The following is a 21,877-nucleotide window of genomic DNA, read 5'->3' on the forward strand; positions in this document are numbered from 1 at the left end:
TAAAAATGAAATGTTTGATATGCAAGCAGTGACAGGTAACATAATCAATGGATATTGTCATGCAAAAGAAAAGTCAGTTAAACAATATGTAGTTAGAATGTTCATGTCTTAGATACACAGTACCACATTTCCAAGATCCAAAACAATAACAAGGACAAAAAAGTGTACATAAACAATATAAGGACTAAGTTTGTGGGGACAATAAGAAATACAGAGAAAGGAAGTAAATAAGATAGTTACTACTACTGCGCTCTTTGCCTAGACATAGTCGTTTCAGAGTGGACCCTATAAAAAGGTAAAACAGCACAAGACAGAAACAGTTAGGCCAAGACACTGAACGCCACAAGGATTTGGACAATCTGCTTCAAAAGCACAATCAGCTATTAAACAATTAGGGAGAGAGAAGGAGGAAAAGGGGATTTAAAATAAATATGGGGGTAAAATTGGAAGACAGAACCAAGTTGTCCCAACTTGATCATTTGGGGAAAAAAAAAACTGCCTACTTCTACACCTAGCTGGCAAACGTTAGACTGCCAGTGCTTCTAGTCAGGAGGAAGACATTTAAGTTTCAGAATGAAATGATAAACTGTTTATTTGCTCATATAAACTAGATGAAAATGTGTATATACAAATTATTTTATTGGTTGGTAGGCAGAAGGTGAGAGAAAACACTGTTTACTACCAAAATAAATTTTACTGGAGAAAAAAAAAAAGAATCACTGCCCATGTGAGAACCCCTGTAGAACAAAATGTGAAACCTAAATAAAACTTCACAAGCTAACAAAGCACATTGCTAATATTTGAAACTTGTCAGCACAAATAAACATGCAAATAACTCAGGAAGAAGTGACAAAAAAAGAAAAACAATATCAATGATACAGCCCTTCATGTGGCGAAGCATGTCTCCATCAGTGCCCTGTCTGGCGCCTGCACCATGCACGTCTTCTCCATCCAAACATGAGGGACAGAGAGAGCAAAGGGCCCTGCCAACACTAGGGAACTGTATGTGCCGGAGTGCCTTCACTTAGGGGATGTTAAACAATCAAAATCAACAGTGATTGAACATACAGAAGAAATTAAGAGGGTATAAAAACGGGTCATTTCTCTTGCACACATGGATACTTGTAGACACAATCCCCCTGTTTTGCATTAGGTCTGACCTACAACCCATGTTTGGACAGGATTAGCTGTTCCCAAGCCAGAGTGTCTGTGAGGTGCTTTGATCTTACTGCTGCATTAAGCAACAGTAAGGCGAAAAGGAGGTAACAGCCAAGTTATAATGATTATGAATGATTAACTGCTGTTGTTTGAATTATGGATGACTGTAAGAGCACTGAAAAAAACCAACCATTTACCTATAAGATTACTTATTATATTGAAGTTAATTGCAGCTTAGCTTTAAAAACCACACGAGTGAGGAAGTTGGTGCATAGAAACAGAAGCCTTGTGGTGAAATTAGACCTAATATTATGACAAAAGACTAAAAACATATTTCAACTCTGAAGGTATTCTGACATCCGGCAAAGAAATTTAAGCAGAAACTATCCACAAACTCATAAGTTCAATGGATGCAAGAATTGTGCAGGTGATATCAAAGAAGGGGTCCTATTAACATGTAACTTGGTCTGTTAAGATGTTTTTGATTGAAATAGCTATTGATGTTAGTACATGTGACCACTTAATGCTGCACATTCAAAGAATGACAGTTTGCAGTTCTTTATAATCCATAAAATGTTTAGAAAATCTGCTGTGCATAATAATTTGGAACAGTACATTTTGAGCTTTTATTTTTGAAAAAAATATACTGTTCTCATGGGGAGCTTTGTTCAGTAAAATTTGATTTATACTCTAATAATTCATGACTTGAAAATTATACTGACCATCATTTGCATTGACCTTTTAAGAAAATCTGAGAAAATATCACTTGCATAATAATTTGGAACACGGTGTAATACTGATGAAAAATAACATAATTTTTTCAATTGCATTTTGAAGCTAATTGAACAGATCATTAAAAAAAAAGCTATATCAATCACCAATGATGTTTTCCACAGACCCACCTAACCAAATTAGAAGATCTAGTAGAAAGGCAATAACTAAAAACAAAGGTATTACGTCCTTCTCTCAGCAACTGAAACACAAACATTTTGTTGCCTTATACACTGTTGGGTTCAACTAATTTTACTGATAAATTAAAACAATCTATGCATGTCACTGATATCCTGTAGCTGATGCAGAACAATCTTTAAAAGTTTTGAGACTGAGTGTAATATGCAAGAATAAAATTAAAAAGGAAAACAGTGATACGTATCAGGTGAGAAAGCCTGCAAGAAGGGTGGAAAAAAATAACTACTGAACTTATTTTCTTTTAAAAAAGAAAAGAGTGACAATAAAATCAAGTTAAATAAAGTGTATGAAAAAATGAGCAAAGGGGAATAGAAAAGAACAAATACAAACAGATGGACAGAGACACAGGTCCACTGAGGAATCTAGTGCGTGGTTTGCTACTAGATTTATAGGTGACTCTCTCTGACGTTTGGTGGTAAACCGTCCAGCCTGGAAAGATGAATAAAGGAGGGAAGAAGAAGAGAAGAAACAAGAGAAATACTTTGAAAAAGTGAACAGAGATTGGTATGAGAAACCCCCACATGAAAAGCATCAGAAAAGGACACTGAGTGGGTTGTTGGAACCAACTACAGCATTCAAAGATGCAAATAATCAAAGACAATAGAAAAGAAAGAATAACCACTTGTTTAAACAAATATAACTAATAATATTGAGCTTAAAAATGGATGCATGGATAAACTGTTAAAGTAAAACAACAATGTTTGATTGTTGTCATAACTAAGTGTAAGGGGATGTGTTCTGATTCATTCATAGAAAAGGGTTCAAAGAAGTGAGACATCTTTTTTAAAAGTGCATCATGACACATATGAGGAAGAAAGAATAAAAAACCCATTATTGTTCATCTAATGTTTTATTCTACCTACTATCACTTAAGTCTAAACAAGAAAATTAGAAAACACATAACTAACACAGACAAATCTGTTTAAGAGGAAGATGTGTGGTTAACCTGAAGTTCTCATCAGGATAACCTCATCATGCTCACAATACACTGGCAGTGCCTAAAGTAATTTATTGTGAAGCTTCTGGAACAACAAAAATGATCTTTGAGATATGCTGGTCTCATTTCCTATCAGAAACAAATTTCTTGGTTGACTGAAAATAATCTCGTAACAATGCATTTAGCATTCTCACTTCTGAAGACTATTTCAGATTATTTCAGATTTAAATCTGACAAAAATATGAATTATTTTGGGCTCATCTGTTGCCCTTAAGGGAAAGGAAGACAAGGAGGAGAAAAACCATGCTTCAAATTTTAATATGTCAATTCAGGATATTTTCCCACCCAAAAAAAAAAAACATCCAGCTTTTCTTTAAGTTGGATGTTAAAGAAAACATCCAACTTTCTTTAACATCCAACGTAGGATCCTACTTTAGGATCACACGTAGGTGATTCTAACTTATCACCTACATGTGATAAGTTAGGATGATAGGGAAAAGACTGAAATTTTGGATTTTGCAAGTATGATTCATTCTGACTGCACTCGCAAATATCTATACATAAAACACTCTGGTAAGTTAAAATTACTGTGCAAAATGGCAGACCTAGCTGTACACATTCCTCTGTAAAGAAAAACTCCTTGCTCAACTGGTGTCATAATGCTAAGAAACCAATCTAAACACTGATGGTAATGCACCTTCACATTAAAGCTAAAACTGATGTTGGAGGTGCAGAAACGTCCCAATTATGCAGGGAGTTTAGCAGATGTTTTGAAAATATTCTATCCCGTATGTGATATCCAAGTTCAAATTATATGACCTAAGTTCTAGGATTGCAACAGTCATCAAGCTAAAAAGAAAACAATCCAGTAATGATTGAATGTTTTAGGAGACCATAAGGCAGATTTAACCCATGTGACGGGGATCTTAAATTAACTGACTAAAAAGATAGAGGAAATACTATGTGGAGCATTTATAGACCTCTTTCTCATTGGCCACTAGTCCATTACAACAGGAGATGACGGTGAGCATGGTAGAATAGACAAAACAGCCAATGCTCTCCAAAACAGCAAATAACAGAAACTATTTGCTGTTGTATGTTTCATTGTGAAATGGCAAATTAGAAGGTGGGTGATGCAGCTGAGTGACTGTAAGCACACAACTCCTGAACTCACATCAGGAAACCAAACCATCGTCACCTGTTATGTGCAGAAGAAAGAGCTAAACTTAGATCAAGAATATTTGGATAGCTGATCAATAGTTGCAGATAAAGTTCCCAGTTAAGGTTCCAGCATATTTTTGCTACAGTCATGTAATATGGAAACATCCTACACCAATGAGCTTTTTCAAGGATTAATCATTGATGGTGTTAATGCATGTTGGATAATACGTTGTTAATGTCTGTGACATGTGACTTGCATAGTTGAAGTGTAATAAAATCTGTACCAAACCAACACTTTGCCTTGTTCAATGTGTTTGGCTTGTCGTAAGCCTCTTTCTGGCACTATAAGGAGTGAATGCTTCACAGCACACTTTTTTCTCTTTTCCTGAATTATTATAAATCTGTGGAGGACATAGTGAATTATTTACAGATATAGTGGTAATTTCTTTGTTCAGTTTGTCTAAAGGCAATCTCATTAACCTTTTTAGGTGTTTATATTTCCAATTGATTTTAGTTTTATTTGCATGTGATGTTTTGTTTCCCTGAGCAAAGACTATCATGAAGAGTACCTTGGCCAGGATCAGCTTGGTTGGCCATCCCGTCCCTATGTCTTCCAGCGTAGATGTTGTCTGATGAGAAAGAGCCTTTCAAAGAACAGGGTTGCTGTGTGTGAACCTGCTCCTGGACTCTGCTGGGCTGGCTGTTGGAGGAGGAGCTGCAGCTGGAGTAGGCAGAGGCATCTGACAAAAGTGAACTTTTAGCTGGAGAGCTGGATGAACTGGTAGCACTTTCTCCTTAAAAAATAAAACAAAATAAAAATAAAACGGATGAGTCAGATTGAATCACTGCTTCACACACTCCTACTTTTTTTCCCTTTATAAAATCAAAACCACTTCAACCGTTGTTTTTTTTAAATACAAAACGTGTTCTACTAGACCACAGGTGTCAAACTCCAGTCCTCAAGGGCCACTGCCCTGCAACTTTTAGATGTCCCTTTGCTGCACCACACTTGAATAGAATAATTAGGTCATTAGCAAGGCGCTGGAGAACTTATCTACACAAGAAGCAGGTAATTAAGCCATTTCATTCCAGTGTTTTGTACCTGTGGCACATCTAAAAACTGCAGAACAGCAGCCCTTGAGGACTGGAGTTTGACACCTCTGTGCTAGACTAAAAACATCCAAACTGTTTATCATCCCACCATCTCTACCCACACACCTTTCCTCTCCACACTGGTGCTGTTGGGATTATTTCTGAGTTGTTGCACCATCGGATTCAGCAGCTTCCCAGCTTTCAGTTTCTGTTTGCTGGTTTTGCGCCTTCGACCCATTGGAGGAACAGCATGGAGCAGGCTAACCTTGGGGGGTACAGACTTTCCCAGGTCTTTGTACAGACGTTCGATCTCACTCCTCTGGAATGCCTGCAGCTCAGAGATCTCCTTCATGTGTCTATTGTGAAAACACAAAAAAATAAGATACAAATGCTCCCAAAATAATAAAAAATATCATTAAAGAAAATTATAGAAAATGCATTTCAATAAATTTGACCATTATTGAAAAAATAATTTCTTTTAATATTTTTGTTCTGAAAAGGTAGAAAATTAAGATTAAGGTGTACAACCTCTAAAATCAAACAAACAAAAAAAACAGTTTCTTGGGGAATAAATACATAAGACCACTTTAAAAAGTTTATGTCCTTAAATTAGCCGATAGCTCTTTAGGTACCATTGCTAGTCGCGATTCAAGCCTTAAGAAATTCCCCCAAACTCTATTAATGGGCTTTGTTTCACAATCCTCTCAATGCTTGATTATCTCTGCTGCTTCTCATCCTTTTTGATCACAGATTTTCCTTCCACACAATTTGAATTAATATGCTATGATACAGTGCTGTTAAAGCCAGTTTCTCAAACAATGACCTCTGTCAGCACTTTTCTCCATGATAGTGTGGGCCTGACTATAACATTTTTGAATTAGAATCTTTGTTTACTTGTAAATAATATTTAAATTTATTGAAATGTGCATGTTGTAGATTCATAAAAGTGGCTATTTTATTTGTTATAATACTGAATATTTGCATGTAGAAGGTGAAAGCGACAGCAGGTTACTAATTGTATCGAATGGAAGTTATTGGAGTTTATTGATTTTTATGGCGTCACTATTGGCTTAATTTGTCCAAATATACAGAATTATTAGAATGATCAATAAAGAGATTAAAAAGATATACTACTCCTGATCTGGACAAAGATTTTCTGCTGCAATGCCACTTTTACCACGTACGTTTTCTTTAAGATGAGCCACATCAAACATTAATCATCCTGATTTTTACAAAACATTATTTAAAAACAGTACAGGACTGAAACCTTAACAAGAGGTAATCCTACCTCTTGTAAAGTAAATAATGATCACAAAAAATGATTGTCTGGAATATTACTTTCTACAAGCCTTTTAATCTTGACTACTACTCTTTCCCAAACCTAAAAAAATAAACCATTGTAATTATTTCATGAAAACTTTGTGTTTTCATGCAAGTTTGATCAAAGGATAGAAGAAACCAAACTCAATTTAAGAAAACCTATAATCAGCTTTTAAAATGGTTTGTTAAACGAAATAAACCTCAAGTTTAATCTAAAAGCTAATTTTCTGCATTTAATCTAGTAGACATTATACTAAATCATAGCACAATTATTGTTATTTAAAGGGTATGGTTGGATTTAGTTGAGGAAGTCCATCTGTTTACAATCATTTTCAGATTAAATCAGTTCCATGCAGCCATGATGTTGTCTCTACAAGCAGGCATGGCTCTCCTGATGTCTGATAGCCCCAACAGGAGAGGATTTGTTTTATCATGGTAAAAAAGAAAGACAACATCAGTCTGTTTTCTTGAGAAAGCAAACTTATTGTGGGCCAGCTAGAGATAATGCATATAATTGTTTACATGTAATTCTTAGCACTCGGAGTGTGGAGGAAATTAAAAGAGGTGAATATCTGTGAGTGAGTGTGATACTTTACTTTTCTCTAAGTTTCTGAAGCTCCTTCTTCATATCCGCATCCTCAAACTCTGAGTCATTGTCACTGCTGATGTTGGGGGGGAAATGTCCAACAGAAGGTGAAGGAGTGTGGCCATTTATTGCCACAGTCTGGCAGGTTGGTGATTCAGAGCTCTGCTCACTTTTGCTTCGTCCGGAGCGCCGCAAGAAGGCGACCGCCCTCTTGACGAGATCGCTTCCGCTGTGCTCAGTCAGATTGTGAGCTGACGGAGCAGCTGGAGCTGGAGGAACCACTATGCTGCTGCTGTCTTCATCACCTGAGTCGGAGTAAAGCTGAGATGAAGACCGACAGTGGCGATGGGATGGTGTGTCAACAGTTTGGGCTCGTGGGATGTGACGTGGAGTTGCATCAGGACTTGAGGTGGGAGTGGTGTGAGCGAACTCAGGAGGGGCAGAGTAGCGGCTTCCAGTTTGGGGTTTGGAAGATCTTGTGCCGTCATGATCAGGTGCAGGTGTGGCAGAGGTCCGGCAAGCCACCCCACAGCTGCTTTCTTTTCTTTCAGTGCTCTGAGTCTGGCTGCGAGACCCTTCAGAACCACTGGAGGGTGCTGCAGAGCTGCAGCTCGCTTTGCTTTTATCTGAATAGCAAATGGCATCAGGTGGTGTGGGGATGATCTAAAAGGTCATGAAATCCAAGTCGTCAGTGTTACAAAATCAAGGTTTAGTATCCCTATTAAGTAATATTATCTGAAAGTGACACATATTGAATAGCACTGCAATCTAAATGAGTAGATTCTTACTTGAAAACGACTTTTGGATGTATATGAACTGGAGCTAGCAGACACATCGGTTTTTGTGTCTTTTGTTCGGCAGGCAGCTGAAGGAGGGATAACTTGGAGTAAATAAGAGATCATTCAAACTATTATGTGACGATACATTACGCAATCAAATCTACCAACCTGCTGCTGAGTCGCTTGACGCACCCACGCCATCTCTCCGCTCAGGAATCTGTGGCTAACAGAGAAGGAAAGAAAAAGTTGTGGGAGTGTGAGAGGTTGAATTAATTCAAGTAGCAGCACATTTAAAATATTCCAAACACTTGATCAGAGAGAAATGGTTTGGCACTGCAGCTTCTTAAATGAGTCACAAGCTGATAAACTGACAACATAAAAAATTTATTGTGACTCTAAAAATACTGTTCTGCTCCCTTTTATTAAAAAAAGAAAGCTTTTGAACTTTTTACAGAAGAAAACAGGCATATATTGAACCTGATAACGTTATCGCAACATTTACCAATATTATCGCCATTGCATGATTTTCTAATATCATGCAGCCCTACTCTGAGTAAAAACACTGGTGAAAAGCCAGAGTGAGGTAATCATAATTTATGCATAAAAGGGACAATTGTTTCTGCATACAGTTTTCCTATATAGAAACTGTATTCCAAGATCACAGTATGTGTCAGTGAATGTTGACATTTATGTAAATCATAAAGAGGAGTAATGTACTTTACCATTGGTTCCATCTTCTTCTTTGTGACGGCCTCTGTGCTGTGCCCATCTGAGACCGGAGGGGAGCTCAGTCTGTCTGAGCTGGAGGACTGAGGCTCAGAAGCCGTGCTGGAGGGCTGTGAGGGGGGGTGCTCCTGGTACAGCAGGTTTCTGAGCTTCTCATCCAAAGTCTTGATGGTTCGATCAACAAACTCCCCCCTAGGAGGGCCCTCCCCGTCCGACTCACCTTGCCCGCCACACTGCTGTTGACTTGAAGTCGGTATCTGATGTGCAGGGCTTTGGGGCTGAGAGGTCACGGTCCCAGGCTGGATGGGTGTGGCGTAAGGCTGCTGCAGGACAACGGGCTGCTGGCTGGCCAGCTGAGGAGCTTGTTCTTCAGTCGGGCTGGCCGTCTTATTCGCTTGATTGTTCAGCGACGAGATCAGTACACCAGCAGCTCTCGCTTCTTTATCAGTGACATTAGCATCCACAGAGACGGGTGGCACAATAGCACAACATGGCATATCTGCTACCATAGACACAGCAGAGAGAGACGATTCCTCCACAGGAAATGAGCTGTCATGGTTAATGCTCCTAGTTGTGCCGGTGCGTTTGGTAACACTAGGCTGGCTCTGCTGGACCTCGGATTCTCCGATAATTTGGTCTGGAGGTTGCGCCAAGGTGGGGGCAGAGGAGGCGGTGGGGCTTTGGGAAGGTAAAGATGTGACAGGGGTCGTCAAAGTAGTTGTGGCGCTGCTGGACCCAACTGACAGGGAGCCAGACGTTTCATACTCTGGAGAAAGAAAAGGGTCAGAGTTCATCAAAAAAGGGAGCAGATTGTGAATTTAGCAGACAAGCTACAAAGAAGACGATCTATGTGCTGTAAGTGCCAAAGTGTTACATCATCACTCGATTCCCCTCCATCAGCCTCTGTGTGCCGGCATAAAAGCCTGCACTTCGTTTCTGGCTAGAACCACTGCAGACCAAGTCTTATGTAACTGACCTCAATGGAGGAGAGGGGGGTAACAAAAAGTCGCACTAAAACTGCATACACAGCGTTTTAAATCAAGAAGAGCAAAAAATGTGCAACATATTTAGTTAATCCTGCAAAAAGATAAGAAACTAATGTAGGTAAATTGTACAGAAGACAGGAGAGAAAATAGAAAAATGCAGGACATACCTTGTGCTGTAAAGGTGTGTGATGATGTGTTGTCTTTATCCTGCATGAGTGTTTCATCCACAGGGCAAATAATGAACCAGCGTTTTCCAGTGTGCAGGACTGTCACAGGGAAAGATGGAAAAACTCATAGATCTTCTAAAATATGCTCAGTGAGAAATTTAAGATGCAGGCTCATCTATAAACCAATACAAGTACTGAAGTCTTAACTGTATAAGTGTGTGTGCTGCATGTTAAAAGTTTTACCATTTTGTTGATACACCAGCTGTGGAGTGGTGGGTTCTGAAGTCTTTACAGATAAAAAAAAAGAGGGAACACAGTGTAACTGGATGGAAAACAGCTTAAAAGACATCTGTAAAACTTTTATTTTAATAGAGCAATAAGCTCAAAAAAATAAATTTAATTGGATCAGGATTTTAACAGCTAGTATTTCTGGCTTCTGTGGGCAGTAGTGGAAGTTGAGGCCTAATGACAAGGCAGCAAAAAAGTGGTTAAAAATGGATCAGATTAGGGTCACGGAGGGGGCAAATCATTCTAAGACCTCAGTCCTAATGGAAATCTGTGGCGGGAGCCAAAGCATTGAGCGTCAGGCTGGAAATCTAGAAGATTTATGGAGTTTATATAAAGAGTAATGTGCTAAAATTTATCTTGAGATATTTCTCCTGGTGACCAACCACATAAAATGGATCTTCTCATTTTACTGCTCATCAAGCAGTTCTTCATAGAGTTCGGAGATATATTTTGTGCAGGAATCACTGTCTCATAACTCAATTTTATTGATTTTTCTTTCTGTTTTTTAGTTTTCGCTACTATAAAAACCAGAATGCTAATTTCTTTGTGAGTGAGCAGCCTTACAAAACCAAAACCAGATGATTCAGTAATAAATTCCCCTGGCTCAACGGTTTCTTTCTCACCTCTGATCCCAGTGCACAACATCCTTCATTCTGTCTGATGTTATACCCCTGGTCGGAGTTCCTCTCACCCTCTGTGTCCTCACTCAGCATGTCTTCTGCTTTATCTACGATGTCTTTCAGTTGTTCAATAAAGATCTCTTTTTCCAGGGGCAGAATGAAATCATTGTCCACCTGAAGAGAATGAATAAGACAAAAAAACTTATACAGATGTGACCTAAAAAAAATCAGAGTGGTTCTGATTCTGATGAAGTTTATAAAAATAAATAAGAACTAAGAGAAAACAGCAAAGAAACCCTCTGGAATATCGCTCTTCTTGTGTGCTGCCAAAGTAAAATAAATCCCTACAAGTTGTTATTACACAAAATGAAATCTTTACCTCCGTGTTTGGATAAGTACCAATAAATTGCTGAAAAGGCTTTTTATTTTTGCTTTCAGGAGTCTTCAATCCTCTTTGGAATAAATAACCATGCTACTGACGTATTCATCTAATCAAATTTTCATTTATTGCTTTATATGGCCAATATGAATGTGTAAGCAAATCTTTGGAGAAGAGCGAAAAAGCAAGAGACACCCAATATATATTTATATATATATATATATATATATATATATATATATATATTGCTGCATTGCAGCTGAAACCAGCTAAGAGTTTCCAGGATGTCAGAGTCTAAGGCAAAGCATGCTTCAAAAACCTTTGCATCAACTCAAGGGGCTAGACTCTGCTGCTCACGTACCATATACGTAGCAATCTCCTCTGGAGCATCTCCGTCCAGGTCAAACTTGAATGTTACCATTTTGTGATTATGAGTTTCTAGTTGGCATTCTACCATCTTATCTCCAGTGTTACACACCTGCAAGAAGGCAAAACATAATTTCAACTTCTTTAACAACTACAAGACCTCTGCTCTTTCATAAAGTATTTAGGTCACTCACATTGAGCATGCTCAGCTTTGGTTTGCCACACTTTTCCTGTCGAGAACGCGTGCGTGATGACTTGCGGTGTCTACGCTGTTTTCCTTCACCTTTGCCTCCGTGTGTCCCTTCATTGCCATCGCTCATTTCTCTTCCTGATGTCACATCAGAGTTGATGCTGGTAAGAGAAAAAAAAAATGGACATTTGCAAAAATTCTCTAGAGATAAATTTCTCTGAATATCTAAACAGGAAACATAATTATCACTGGAGACATGTCTTCAAGATCTGGTGATATGAGGTCAGCTATGTAAAAAAACAACAAAAAAAACACACACATATATTATATATATATATATATATATATATATATATATATATATATATATATATATATACATAAATACACACCCACAAGTATTTAGCAAAATTATTTACACCTTTGGAACATTTTGTCAAGCTACAATCAGAAATGTTGATGCATTTTATTGGAGCTGTAAGTGATGTAACAATAAAGTAGTGTTTAATGGTTTTCAAATGTTTTTTTTGTTTGTTTTTTTAACAAAAATACAGATCTAAAAATTGTGGCATGCATTTGTGTTTAGTCCCTTTCACTCTGATACCCCTAAATAGAGACTAGTGCATCAAGCTCCTTTCAAAAGCCACCTTATTAGTAAATGCAGTCACCATGTGTATAATTCCTTCTTAGTTTAAATAAAGATGTTCTGTGAATGGCTGAGGACAGACAGGTAGGGGATTAGGTTTTACAGCAGGGTTAGGTTATATGCAAAGCTTTAAACATCTTACAAAGCAATGTTTAATCTATTATTTGAAAAGGGAAAGAATATGACCAGACTAAAAAAAAACATACCAAGACATGGAGGTCCACCTAAACCTTTCAAAAAAGTTGAAACTGAAACTGGGTTTTTACTTTTTTAAATTAAACTGTGTTTTTCTTTTAGAGTAAAAGCAGTGACTTGTTGCACCTTTATCTGACCTGGATTCCTGGGATGCCCTAGTTAAATGTCTCTTTATAATTAACACTTCTTACTATTCTTTACTGAGGTTGATTACAATTTGTAAGCCTTTGACCCATCATCGTGAATAACAAAGGGTGGGACTGCCTTTCCTGGCCACCCTAAAGCTCAGATATGAGCCACTGATACTCCTTTCTCTTTTGGACAATTCCTGGTCTTCTATCTACTTGTACTTATGATTTGATAGATTATTGCTTTGGGTTTGGTATGTCTGCACTAAAATTGGTAAAATGCTACTCTGTATTAAATTTATTTTACAAAATGCAGCAGACTGATGGAAAAGTTACACTTTGAATTAAAAATACAATTATTTGAGGTAATTTCCAATTAATGTACTTGCTTGTTACCGTTACCATCTCTTGTTTATTTCACCATCGTTATTGCTATTTTGGTTTTAATTGCAAAGCTTTGCCAATTGTAATTTATGTTGTGTTAACAACTTTTGCCATGTTTCCATAAAAAAAGCTTTAAATCTTTGTGGAATTATGTGACTGAATAAAATGTAATATGAAAAAAATAAGAACAATAGTAGAATAAAAGAGAAACAACAGAATGCCAATATTTATTTTTATCTCTGTGCATATTTAATAAGTGAAAATTTATAAAATTGCGACAAACTTTAACTGATCAAGTTGAATGGTAATAAGTTTTTACCTGTCACAGCTCTGTCCTCCAGTGCGTTTCTCTGACACTTGCTCCTGCAGACAACAGAGCACAGAAATAAAACACCCTGGAGATGACAATGCAGAAATACCGTAAGTCTCCTTTCCTGATTTAATACGAACAGCAAAGTTAGTTCAGTACTGTTATGTTCAAAACTCTTTGGAAAGCACAATTAACAAGGAACAATAATTATAGAACACTACTAAATGTCATGTGGCCATACCTCCACGTAAATCTCTGATGACCCTTGACCTGCCGCTCCTGTGACGGTGCCTGGGATTTTCTGCTGGAAAGCAGGTCCAGTGGCGGGCCTGGAGGAAGCCTTCTGTGAGTCAGAAGACTGCGGCACAGGAATTTGGCCCTGTCCCCGACTCTGATGCTGGCTCTGTGGGGGCATCTGGCAGGACTTTGTGCTGTCCAGCTGGCTGGCCGCAGTGGCTGCGCCCAGATCCGCCTCATTCTGCACAGGTGAGGAGAAGACTGCAGGCTGCATGAGCTGAGTTTGCTGAACCTGCTGTGTACTGGGACCGTCCTGCGTCTGCTGCGGAACCTGTGAATTTCATTTAAAAATGCTTTTGCTCTTATACTTTTCCTTGATTACTAATAATATTTTGGATTTTTACGTTTGCATAACCTGATCTAATGGGAACATAAAACAATTTTCTGTAGAATCAGTCTCAGGATTTCTGCAGATTTCACCAAATCAAATGTAAGACCACTATGAATTAAATTTAAGACCTGTATCAAAAATTTGAAGAAAATTGCATATTTTGTGATGTTCTCTACAGCCTTACCACTGTAGTGCCAAGCTTTTTTGAACAGAATGCACCTATCTCTGTGTCGATAGGTAAGAGAAGTGAGAATGGCAAAAATGAATTCACTTAACCATGACAAACACAAAAAACTAGCTAACTAACCAGTAAATTTTAGCAGCTAGTTAGCAGTAGCTGCAACCACCTCAAGTCACAGAACACAATGAAGATGACTCAGAGTTTGAAACTTTTGTCTGACAGAAAAGTCCGGAAAAAAAACAATTAAAAACTACATAGAAAATACAATATTAAATAGCTCTACTTTTTAAAAATGAATTTAATACATCTTAGGCCTTACTTTTAGGTACACAAATGTAAGACTTTTTAAGGATGCACGGAGACCCTGATTCTAAAAATTAAAGATATATGAGCACAATAGAAAAAAAGTAAACTTAAACACACAATAACTTAAAGTCAGTGCACACCCTTTCAGTAAAAACATAATAATTTGCTTCTCTGCACCTGTCACAATTACCTGTATCAGAGGCTGAGAGCTGCCATTTGCAGGTAGGTGTGTGTTTGTGTGCATGGGATGGCTAGTTAGTGTTGATGTAAACAAAGCCTGCATCTGAGAAGCCTCAGATCTAGCAGCTGCAGATTGGTGCTGCGGTGAGGTAGGTTGCACCATGCCCAGCACAGATGAAGGGGATGGTACAGTAAGAGACATTGGGGTGGGAGAAATTAATGTGTTTTCAATGTGAAGAGGGGACAGGGGAGAAACAGAGGGGGTTGCAGGGACAGTATATCCAGGAGAGAGGAAGATGTGAGTAAGGGAAGAGGAAGATGAAGGGTGAGGAGAAGTGCAGGGGGGAAGGTAGGCGGATTCAGAGTCAGTCACAGCTGTCACCACCTGGACTGTGGGGTATTGTGAAGGAAACTAAAGGAAACAGGAAAAAAGAAGACAATTACAGGATCTAGAAAGTTCAAATGAAGAGGAATGAATCAGGGTAATTTTAACTATTGCTACTGCTGTTCGACCATAAATTAAACCAGTAAAACTGTACAGATTTTAAGATAAATAAATTAATAAAATAAAATATCCAGGCAGCCTGGGATTACCAGTGATGTTTGTGATGATGGGAGCGAGGCTGAAATCTGCAGAGGCTGGAGGTGTTGGTGGACAGCAGTTTGGGAAACTGATTCCTGATGAGCTGGTGTCTGACTTGATCCAATGGAAGCTGATTGCCTGAGGCTCACTCCATGGCTTTTTTCATCTTGTCCAGACTTTGAAATGCTCTGACCAGCTGAAACATTCTAACAAACAGTAATGCACAAAGATCAGAGAAACCTTAGGGAAGGCATGAAAACACTTTAGCAATAACCCAATGTGACCCTATGGTATTGGGGGTCTGATTGATTCTTCAGTATGCCCACGCAGAATTTATATCAACATCAGAAGTTGCTGACATCAAGGCCTATTATGTTTATGGCTTGAAAAACTGCATATAAACTGTGATTTTTTTTGTATTTACAATGTAATAGAAGGAGTAAGAAACCCCACACAAAAGTAGTTGAAACACAAGTCATTACATTTTATGAGGTTGAAAGCAAAAAAAAAAAAAAACTAAGCTTGTTGATGTAGAGCAACTTGTTAGTGTTCACCAACAAACAATAAATTTAGAACAGTGTCTTAAAATGTTGCCAGACTAATAATCACCAGATGGCAATCATTACATCAGAATTTCAGAAGCAGGAGCGAGACATGAGTTTATTGTAACCTTACATGTTGAGTTTTTTAAATAGTTTTAGAAGACGCATTGTTAGAGCATTATAGCAGATTTGTTAAACAGATTTAATCTCTTATTGGAGCAGCATTCATACTGATCTGCAGAACATTTTATTTATTGCTGTCAGAAAAATTGGACGGGAGAGGCCGCATCAATAAGAATACACCTGATGCGTGAGTTAAGTGCCACACAATAGGTAAATACCTTTTCTTCATGTTTTGGGTTTAAAAAAAGCAAAAAAAGATTTACTTTAATTCCTTTTGTTAATATCTGAAATGTATGAAATATTTTCAACTAAAGTTAAAAGGGAGAGTCACCATGAAAATGTATTAATTCAAACAAACTGGCCACTTACTTCCTGGTGGATGTGTGTGCTGTGGTTCTGCTGGGTGGAAATTGGAAAGGTCTGAGATGATGCTGCTTGACTAACTCCTTCTCCAGTGACGCACGGTGCTAGCTGGTACTGGTTCTGCGCTGGCGGGGCCTGCTGGATGGCGGAATGCGCATAGCTGTGAGAGGAAGCATCGGGCACAGCTGACGCAAAGAAACTTTGACTGCCAGCTGGAATCTGTCGAACTGGGGTTCCTTTGGGATGCGGCTCATTCTCACTCTGTTCTGGAACTGCATTTTGCAAAAGAACTGGAGTGTCCAACTGGTGAGTAGGAGACTGAAGTCGTTGAGAAGAAAGCGTGGGGGGGTGAGCCGCTGGATGGCTGATGGTATGCACAGATTCTTGGCTATGATTATAAACTTGTCCAGCGTTTAGTGTGTGTTGTATGTTTGACTGGGTGTTTTGTTGAACAGAAATTATCTGACTGTAAAGTGCTGGTGTGGAAGATATCTGGCCAGGCTGCTGATTGGCTGAGGTCTGCTGAGATGTGCTAGTGGAGTGTGCAGATTGGCCATGGGTCGTCGCTGCCATTGATGAGGAAACTGTGCCAAGAGAGCAGCTTTGCGTTGGCTGGTGTGCTGCAAAGATGGCTGCTGCAGTCTGATGATGGACTGCAGGGTAGCTTGATGCAGCCTGTTGCTGAGTTGAGGCAACAAGGTTCTGAGAAACCTGATGGGCTTGGAGGGTAAAAGTTGGAGAGCCCGATGCTGCTGGCTGATGTTGGTGTCCGGCAGTTTGATAGCTCTGTGCAAAATGTTGTGGCACAGCCGATGCTGCATTAGTAACTGCAACTGATGTTTGCTGCTGGATATTTAATGAGCCTAGACTGGCTGGGATGGGTGTAGTGCTGCCGGGGTGAGCAGCATACAGAGCAGCAGAGTAGCTGTGTCCAGGTTGAAGGGGCTGCTGTGGAGCGGTCATGGCTGCGCTGGACGAGGGCAAGCCCTGGACAGACTGCTGGTGTTGGTTACCTGGAGAACTGGCCTAAAGACAAAAAACACAATTACAAGTTAAAGCTTAATCAGAGGTTGTTTCCTATAGACGTTCAGTGCCTTGCAAAAATATTCATGCTCATTGAACATCTTCATGTTTTGTCACGTTACAAAAACAAAGAATTTTTTTGCAGTTTTACATGACAGATGAAGACAAAGGAGTAAAAAACTGAAGAAAACAGAAAACGAAATATTTTCTTATTTTTTTCAAAATCAAAACTTGAAAAACATGCCTTGCATTTGCATTCACCCTGCTTTATCCTTGAGTTAACTGAAAGATGGATTGTCCTAAACATCTCAGTCCTGGAAGAAAACCTGTTGGAGGCCATAAAAGACTTGAGACCTGGCCAGAGGTTCACTTTCCAACAGGCTGACATTAAATACGCAGCATTGATTGGTTTGAAATGCATTTATATGTTTTTGAGTGGAAAAGTCGAAGTCCAGACCTAAATCCAATTAAGAATTAGTGGCACAAGTTGAAAGTTTCTGTCTATGGATACTCTCCATTCAATGTGACTGAGGTTGAGTGATGTAACAAAGTTGGTCAAATATTCCAGAAGACTTCCAGCACTAATTACAGTAAGAGGAGGATCCACAAAGAACCAACTTAGGGGAGCTGAATACAAATGCACAGCAAAAATATTTCAGATTTTTATTTGAAGCAAAAATGCTTTATCTTCCATTTCACAATAATCCACAAAGTTTTGTTGGACTATCAAATGAAACGTCAGTAACGTGATAAAATGTTTAAAATATTCAATGAGTTTAAAAAAGTTTGCAAGAAACTGCAAGTGTGAGGGAAAAGAAGACAAAAGTAAGTTAATTCAAAGACCTTTTATAATAAAAAGCAACAGCAGACAGGTGTGAGGTAAAATGAGGGCACAAAGGAGAAATGGGATAAACTGAGAGAATGGAAATTAGACAACCATCCCTTCTCCCCGAAGTAAAACCCAGCTATCCATGGCAGGCTAAGGATAGACGGATGCTGTATTACCTTGGCAAAGTAGAAAGGAAAATGTTAAAATCTAGGGCATTTGCAAAGGGGCTTTGTAAAGGTTAATCAGAAGGGTAGTGTGTTAGAGGTTACACCATTCTCCTCCGACAGAAGCAAGCTTATAATTGCAGCTGAAGGTCTATGAAGGCAGCAAGCCTAAGAGTAGACAGGAGACCGGTCCAGCATCATGCAGAGTGAAAGATTTAGTTCGTACAGGCTGGGAGAAATCTGCAAAGCAGGAGTTGGCTCCATTACAGGGAAATTGATTCACTTGTCTGCTGCTGTAACCTACCACTTCCAAAGCACTGGTAGCTTGTTGCTTTCTGGAAAAATATTTCTCCTTCCAGTGCTGGAGAGATTCATGCTCTTCAAATAAGCCGTCACTCTGTGGAGGACTAGTTGGGACACATTCTCCATCACTGTGAGACGGCCTCCCGGCTGTTGAGGAGTGCAGTGGGAAAGTTTGGGATGGCGTGACGGCAGAAGGAACTGATTTACGGCTGATTATATTAAACAGGGACTGCTGCAGCATGGAAAAATTTGAATAATCGCTTGATCCTTTTGTCTGTCCGTAGCAAGAGGAAGGTAATTTTCCAGATAAAGGATGGTGGCGAATGTCAGATAGACAGTGATGTGTTGGTGAGACAGCAGTAAAGGGACGGTGGTTCCCATTTTGGGACTTTAACAGAAGCAGAGAAAGGCAGGCTTGGCACTCTGAGCTTCTATGCAGCGCAGAAAGATGGTTTTCATTAGACGCTAGACTAAGAAGACTACTGAGGTCCGAGTGTCGGCGTGGACTCTGCACTGGGAGAGTCAAAATCTCACTGGCTGTTGGTGACGGCGATCTGACACCGGTGTCACTACGGCGGCGGAACTCGGTAGGTGAAGAAAGAGGGGAGAGATGAAACATCGGCAGAGTGGTTGGGGAGGAAAGCCTGCCCTCAGCTTCAGAGATAGGCTGAGGATGGGCTTCCCTGGGGCTGGTTTCCACCAGGTTCTCCCTTACAACGGGGATGGGACTGACTGATCTCTGGGCCTGAATGAAAGCGTGGAGCTGAGCAATTTGGCTTGCCCTTTGAATGTCAATAACAGGGGCACTTCCCCTTCGTTCTGCACTTCCCAGTCGAGCCCTGAGCTGCGGGCTCAGTGGTGTCTGCCAAACTTCACTGATTTCAGAGGAATGAGGTCGGTCTGTCAGAAAATGGCTGCATCTCTGGCACTGACAAAGAACAACCCAAAAGCAAAATGTGTTACTCAAAAATCAACAGAACAAAACCTGAAAAAAGTGTATGAAGATGCATATGTAAGATTATGAAGGGTAATGTTTGCAGTGTGCATTTTAATAAATAAAATGAAGGTTCCTTTATTTCAACATGTCAATTAAAAGAGTGAAACTCAAACAGATTCATTAAAATACATTGACAAAAGTGATTTTCTTTCTGTTAATTTGGATTATTATGGCTGCCAGCTAATAAAAAATAACAAAATTGGTTTGAATAACTCAAAATTACATTTTGTAGATCAATTTTATGGTGCATAAGACCAATGAAGCACATGTAATAAAGACTATTAAGGCTATGCTTTGATTCTTTCAGACATGTTAAAGAAATCCTTGAATATCGGGGATGCTTAACCTCTTGCTCTCACATCCCGCACAAGAAACATATTCTTGAAATCCATTGGCGTGTGTAATGAATCCATGAAACATATGGATTTCCCTTTTTAATTGATTGAAATAAAAATAATAATGTGATAGTCTAATTTAGTGAGATTTATTTTTATTGAGCAAATGTCAGAGTGGAAATATAGCATCAGTGTTCATACAAGGGGAAACGTGAGCAGAGAAAGTTTACATGTGCTTCAATAAGTCTGAATGCATATGTTTCACCAGGGTGATGTGATACAAACCTGCTGTGTTGCCATAGTAATAGGCTCCAGTAGGGACTGGTAGAGGACACTCTGCTGGCTGCTATGACAGTCTGAGTACACAGTAGAGCCCATGCCACTGTCAAGTGTGCCGTCTGCTGCTGAGACACACAAAAATGCACTTCTATGAAAAAAAAAGTTAAAGATTTATGTGTTGTTTCTGGGCAGAGAGAGTGAAAACTCCTACATGTCACTGAAGTGGTACTGGTTGGCAGGTTGTGTAGCCTGCTGTGCTGATCTGCGTCTGTGTCTTCAGGTTCAACCACAAGAGGCTGTACAACATGTGGTACTGCACCCGAGACGCCCTCAGATGATGTCACATTAATCCTCTGGCCTCCGTCACCCTGATCCACCGGAGCTACTATAGCCGCCGTCCTCCCTCTTCTCCATTTTATCAGCGCCACACGGTCTCTGATCGACTTTCCCACAGTTTTAGCGTCGCTCTCTTGGAAGAAGCCCGACTCCACCTGACGAAAAATAGGGGGAAAGAATGATTTTCAAGATATTTTTAGCGCTGAGCACGTGAGATGGGACAGGGTGCATTAAAAATGGGAGAGTGGGAGGCAGACGGAAAGAACAAGCAAAGGAAGGAACAGAAGAGCTATTTAAAGGGGTCAGAGCTGCGGGAAATGATTCCCTTTGTTAGTGTCTGGCTCATTGCTCACATCAGAGCTGGCAGAATTTTTACATCTACAAATATAGATGAAGCTGCGTAAGGATGACGTTAGAAACAAATTTACAGTTAAAAATATCTGAGGGTCTTTATTGTGGATTAAAAAAACCCACATAATTTATATTAAATTACTATGCAGCATAAAATACTTGGGATTGCTCAGAAAATTTTTAACAGTCAGTCTACTGTGCTTATACAGTGTGCAAAACTGCAAACTGAGTTTTAAAGATCGGCTGTTTGCCTATTGCAGTGACATTCACTGTGCTGCTGCTTCCCGTCTGCTGTGTCACATGACCTGCTTCACACCATGCTCAGATTAGGGACCCAACTAATGATTAGTTTAGTTGACAACTAATCAATTTTCCCACATTTTCCAACAAATATTTCAATCCACCTGTGATTTTTACTGGCACAGCTTCTGTTTTTAGTATCAGTACATGTTTTATGACACCCATTCCAGCCTGCAGAGGTGTGCAGGTCTCCACACGATCATTCATTCTCATAGTAAATTAAATTAATAACCCGTTGAGCAAGTAATTGAAATGTTTATGTACTATCAGTCAACACAAAACTGTAAATATTAAAGATAAGTCAAACCTGAACTAATTTATTTTTCAGTGATTATAGTTTGAAAATATGTGGTTTCATTGCTTTTCTTATGTGAACATTTTCAAAAAAACAGTTTTCAGCATTTTGAAGTTTGGTGAAGATTAATTCAGTCTATGTATAACCAGTCTAGTCATTTTGAAGCTGAAGAAGATGGTCCATTCAAACAGCCCTTTATTAATGGGCTAAATCAGATGCACTGTCAGGTGATCTCTAGTTACCAAACAGAACTGAAAAGGTATATCCTTTGCAACCATCATTCATTATGGCTTGCTTAAAATTATATAAAACATAATAGTTCAAACATTGACAAATGGTTGTGAATGCAAAGCACAAACTTGTTGAAACTTA

General features: G+C 39.1%; 1 protein-coding gene across 8 annotated transcripts in view; it reads right to left on the bottom strand.

Annotated features, from left to right (window-relative positions):
- The window catches only part of LOC102218378 (serine/threonine-protein kinase WNK2-like), a 49,205-nt gene that overhangs the window by 4,172 nt on the left and 23,156 nt on the right, over positions 1-21,877 (bottom strand). For 3 of the 8 annotated variants that reach the window (XM_023351918.1, XM_023351866.1, XM_023352121.1), the window contains exons 8-28: positions 20,435-20,714; positions 20,230-20,348; positions 18,614-19,540; positions 16,300-17,319; positions 15,277-15,471; positions 14,693-15,094; positions 13,629-13,955; positions 13,397-13,440; positions 11,729-11,885; positions 11,530-11,646; positions 10,793-10,963; positions 10,125-10,167; positions 9,882-9,980; positions 8,725-9,494; positions 8,171-8,225; positions 8,012-8,088; positions 7,234-7,886; positions 5,444-5,673; positions 4,795-5,019; positions 2,458-2,556; positions 241-285 (exon numbers count right to left, since the gene is read on the bottom strand). In XM_023351918.1, the coding sequence (XP_023207686.1) occupies positions 241-285; positions 2,458-2,556; positions 4,795-5,019; positions 5,444-5,673; positions 7,234-7,886; positions 8,012-8,088; positions 8,171-8,225; positions 8,725-9,494; positions 9,882-9,980; positions 10,125-10,167; positions 10,793-10,963; positions 11,530-11,646; positions 11,729-11,885; positions 13,397-13,440; positions 13,629-13,955; positions 14,693-15,094; positions 15,277-15,471; positions 16,300-17,319; positions 18,614-19,540; positions 20,230-20,348; positions 20,435-20,714 (6,055 nt within the window). The remainder of the gene's footprint in view (positions 1-240; positions 286-2,457; positions 2,557-4,794; positions 5,020-5,443; positions 5,674-7,233; positions 7,887-8,011; positions 8,089-8,170; positions 8,226-8,724; positions 9,495-9,881; positions 9,981-10,124; positions 10,168-10,792; positions 10,964-11,529; positions 11,647-11,728; positions 11,886-13,396; positions 13,441-13,628; positions 13,956-14,692; positions 15,095-15,276; positions 15,472-16,299; positions 17,320-18,613; positions 19,541-20,229; positions 20,349-20,434; positions 20,715-21,877) is intronic. The other 5 variants (XM_023351975.1, XM_023352218.1, XM_023352167.1 and 2 more) reach the window with 5 other exon arrangements.

The sequence above is a fragment of the Xiphophorus maculatus genome, chromosome 1 (genome assembly GCF_002775205.1).
Source record: "Xiphophorus maculatus strain JP 163 A chromosome 1, X_maculatus-5.0-male, whole genome shotgun sequence".
NCBI classification, from domain to species: Eukaryota; Metazoa; Chordata; class Actinopteri; order Cyprinodontiformes; family Poeciliidae; genus Xiphophorus; species Xiphophorus maculatus.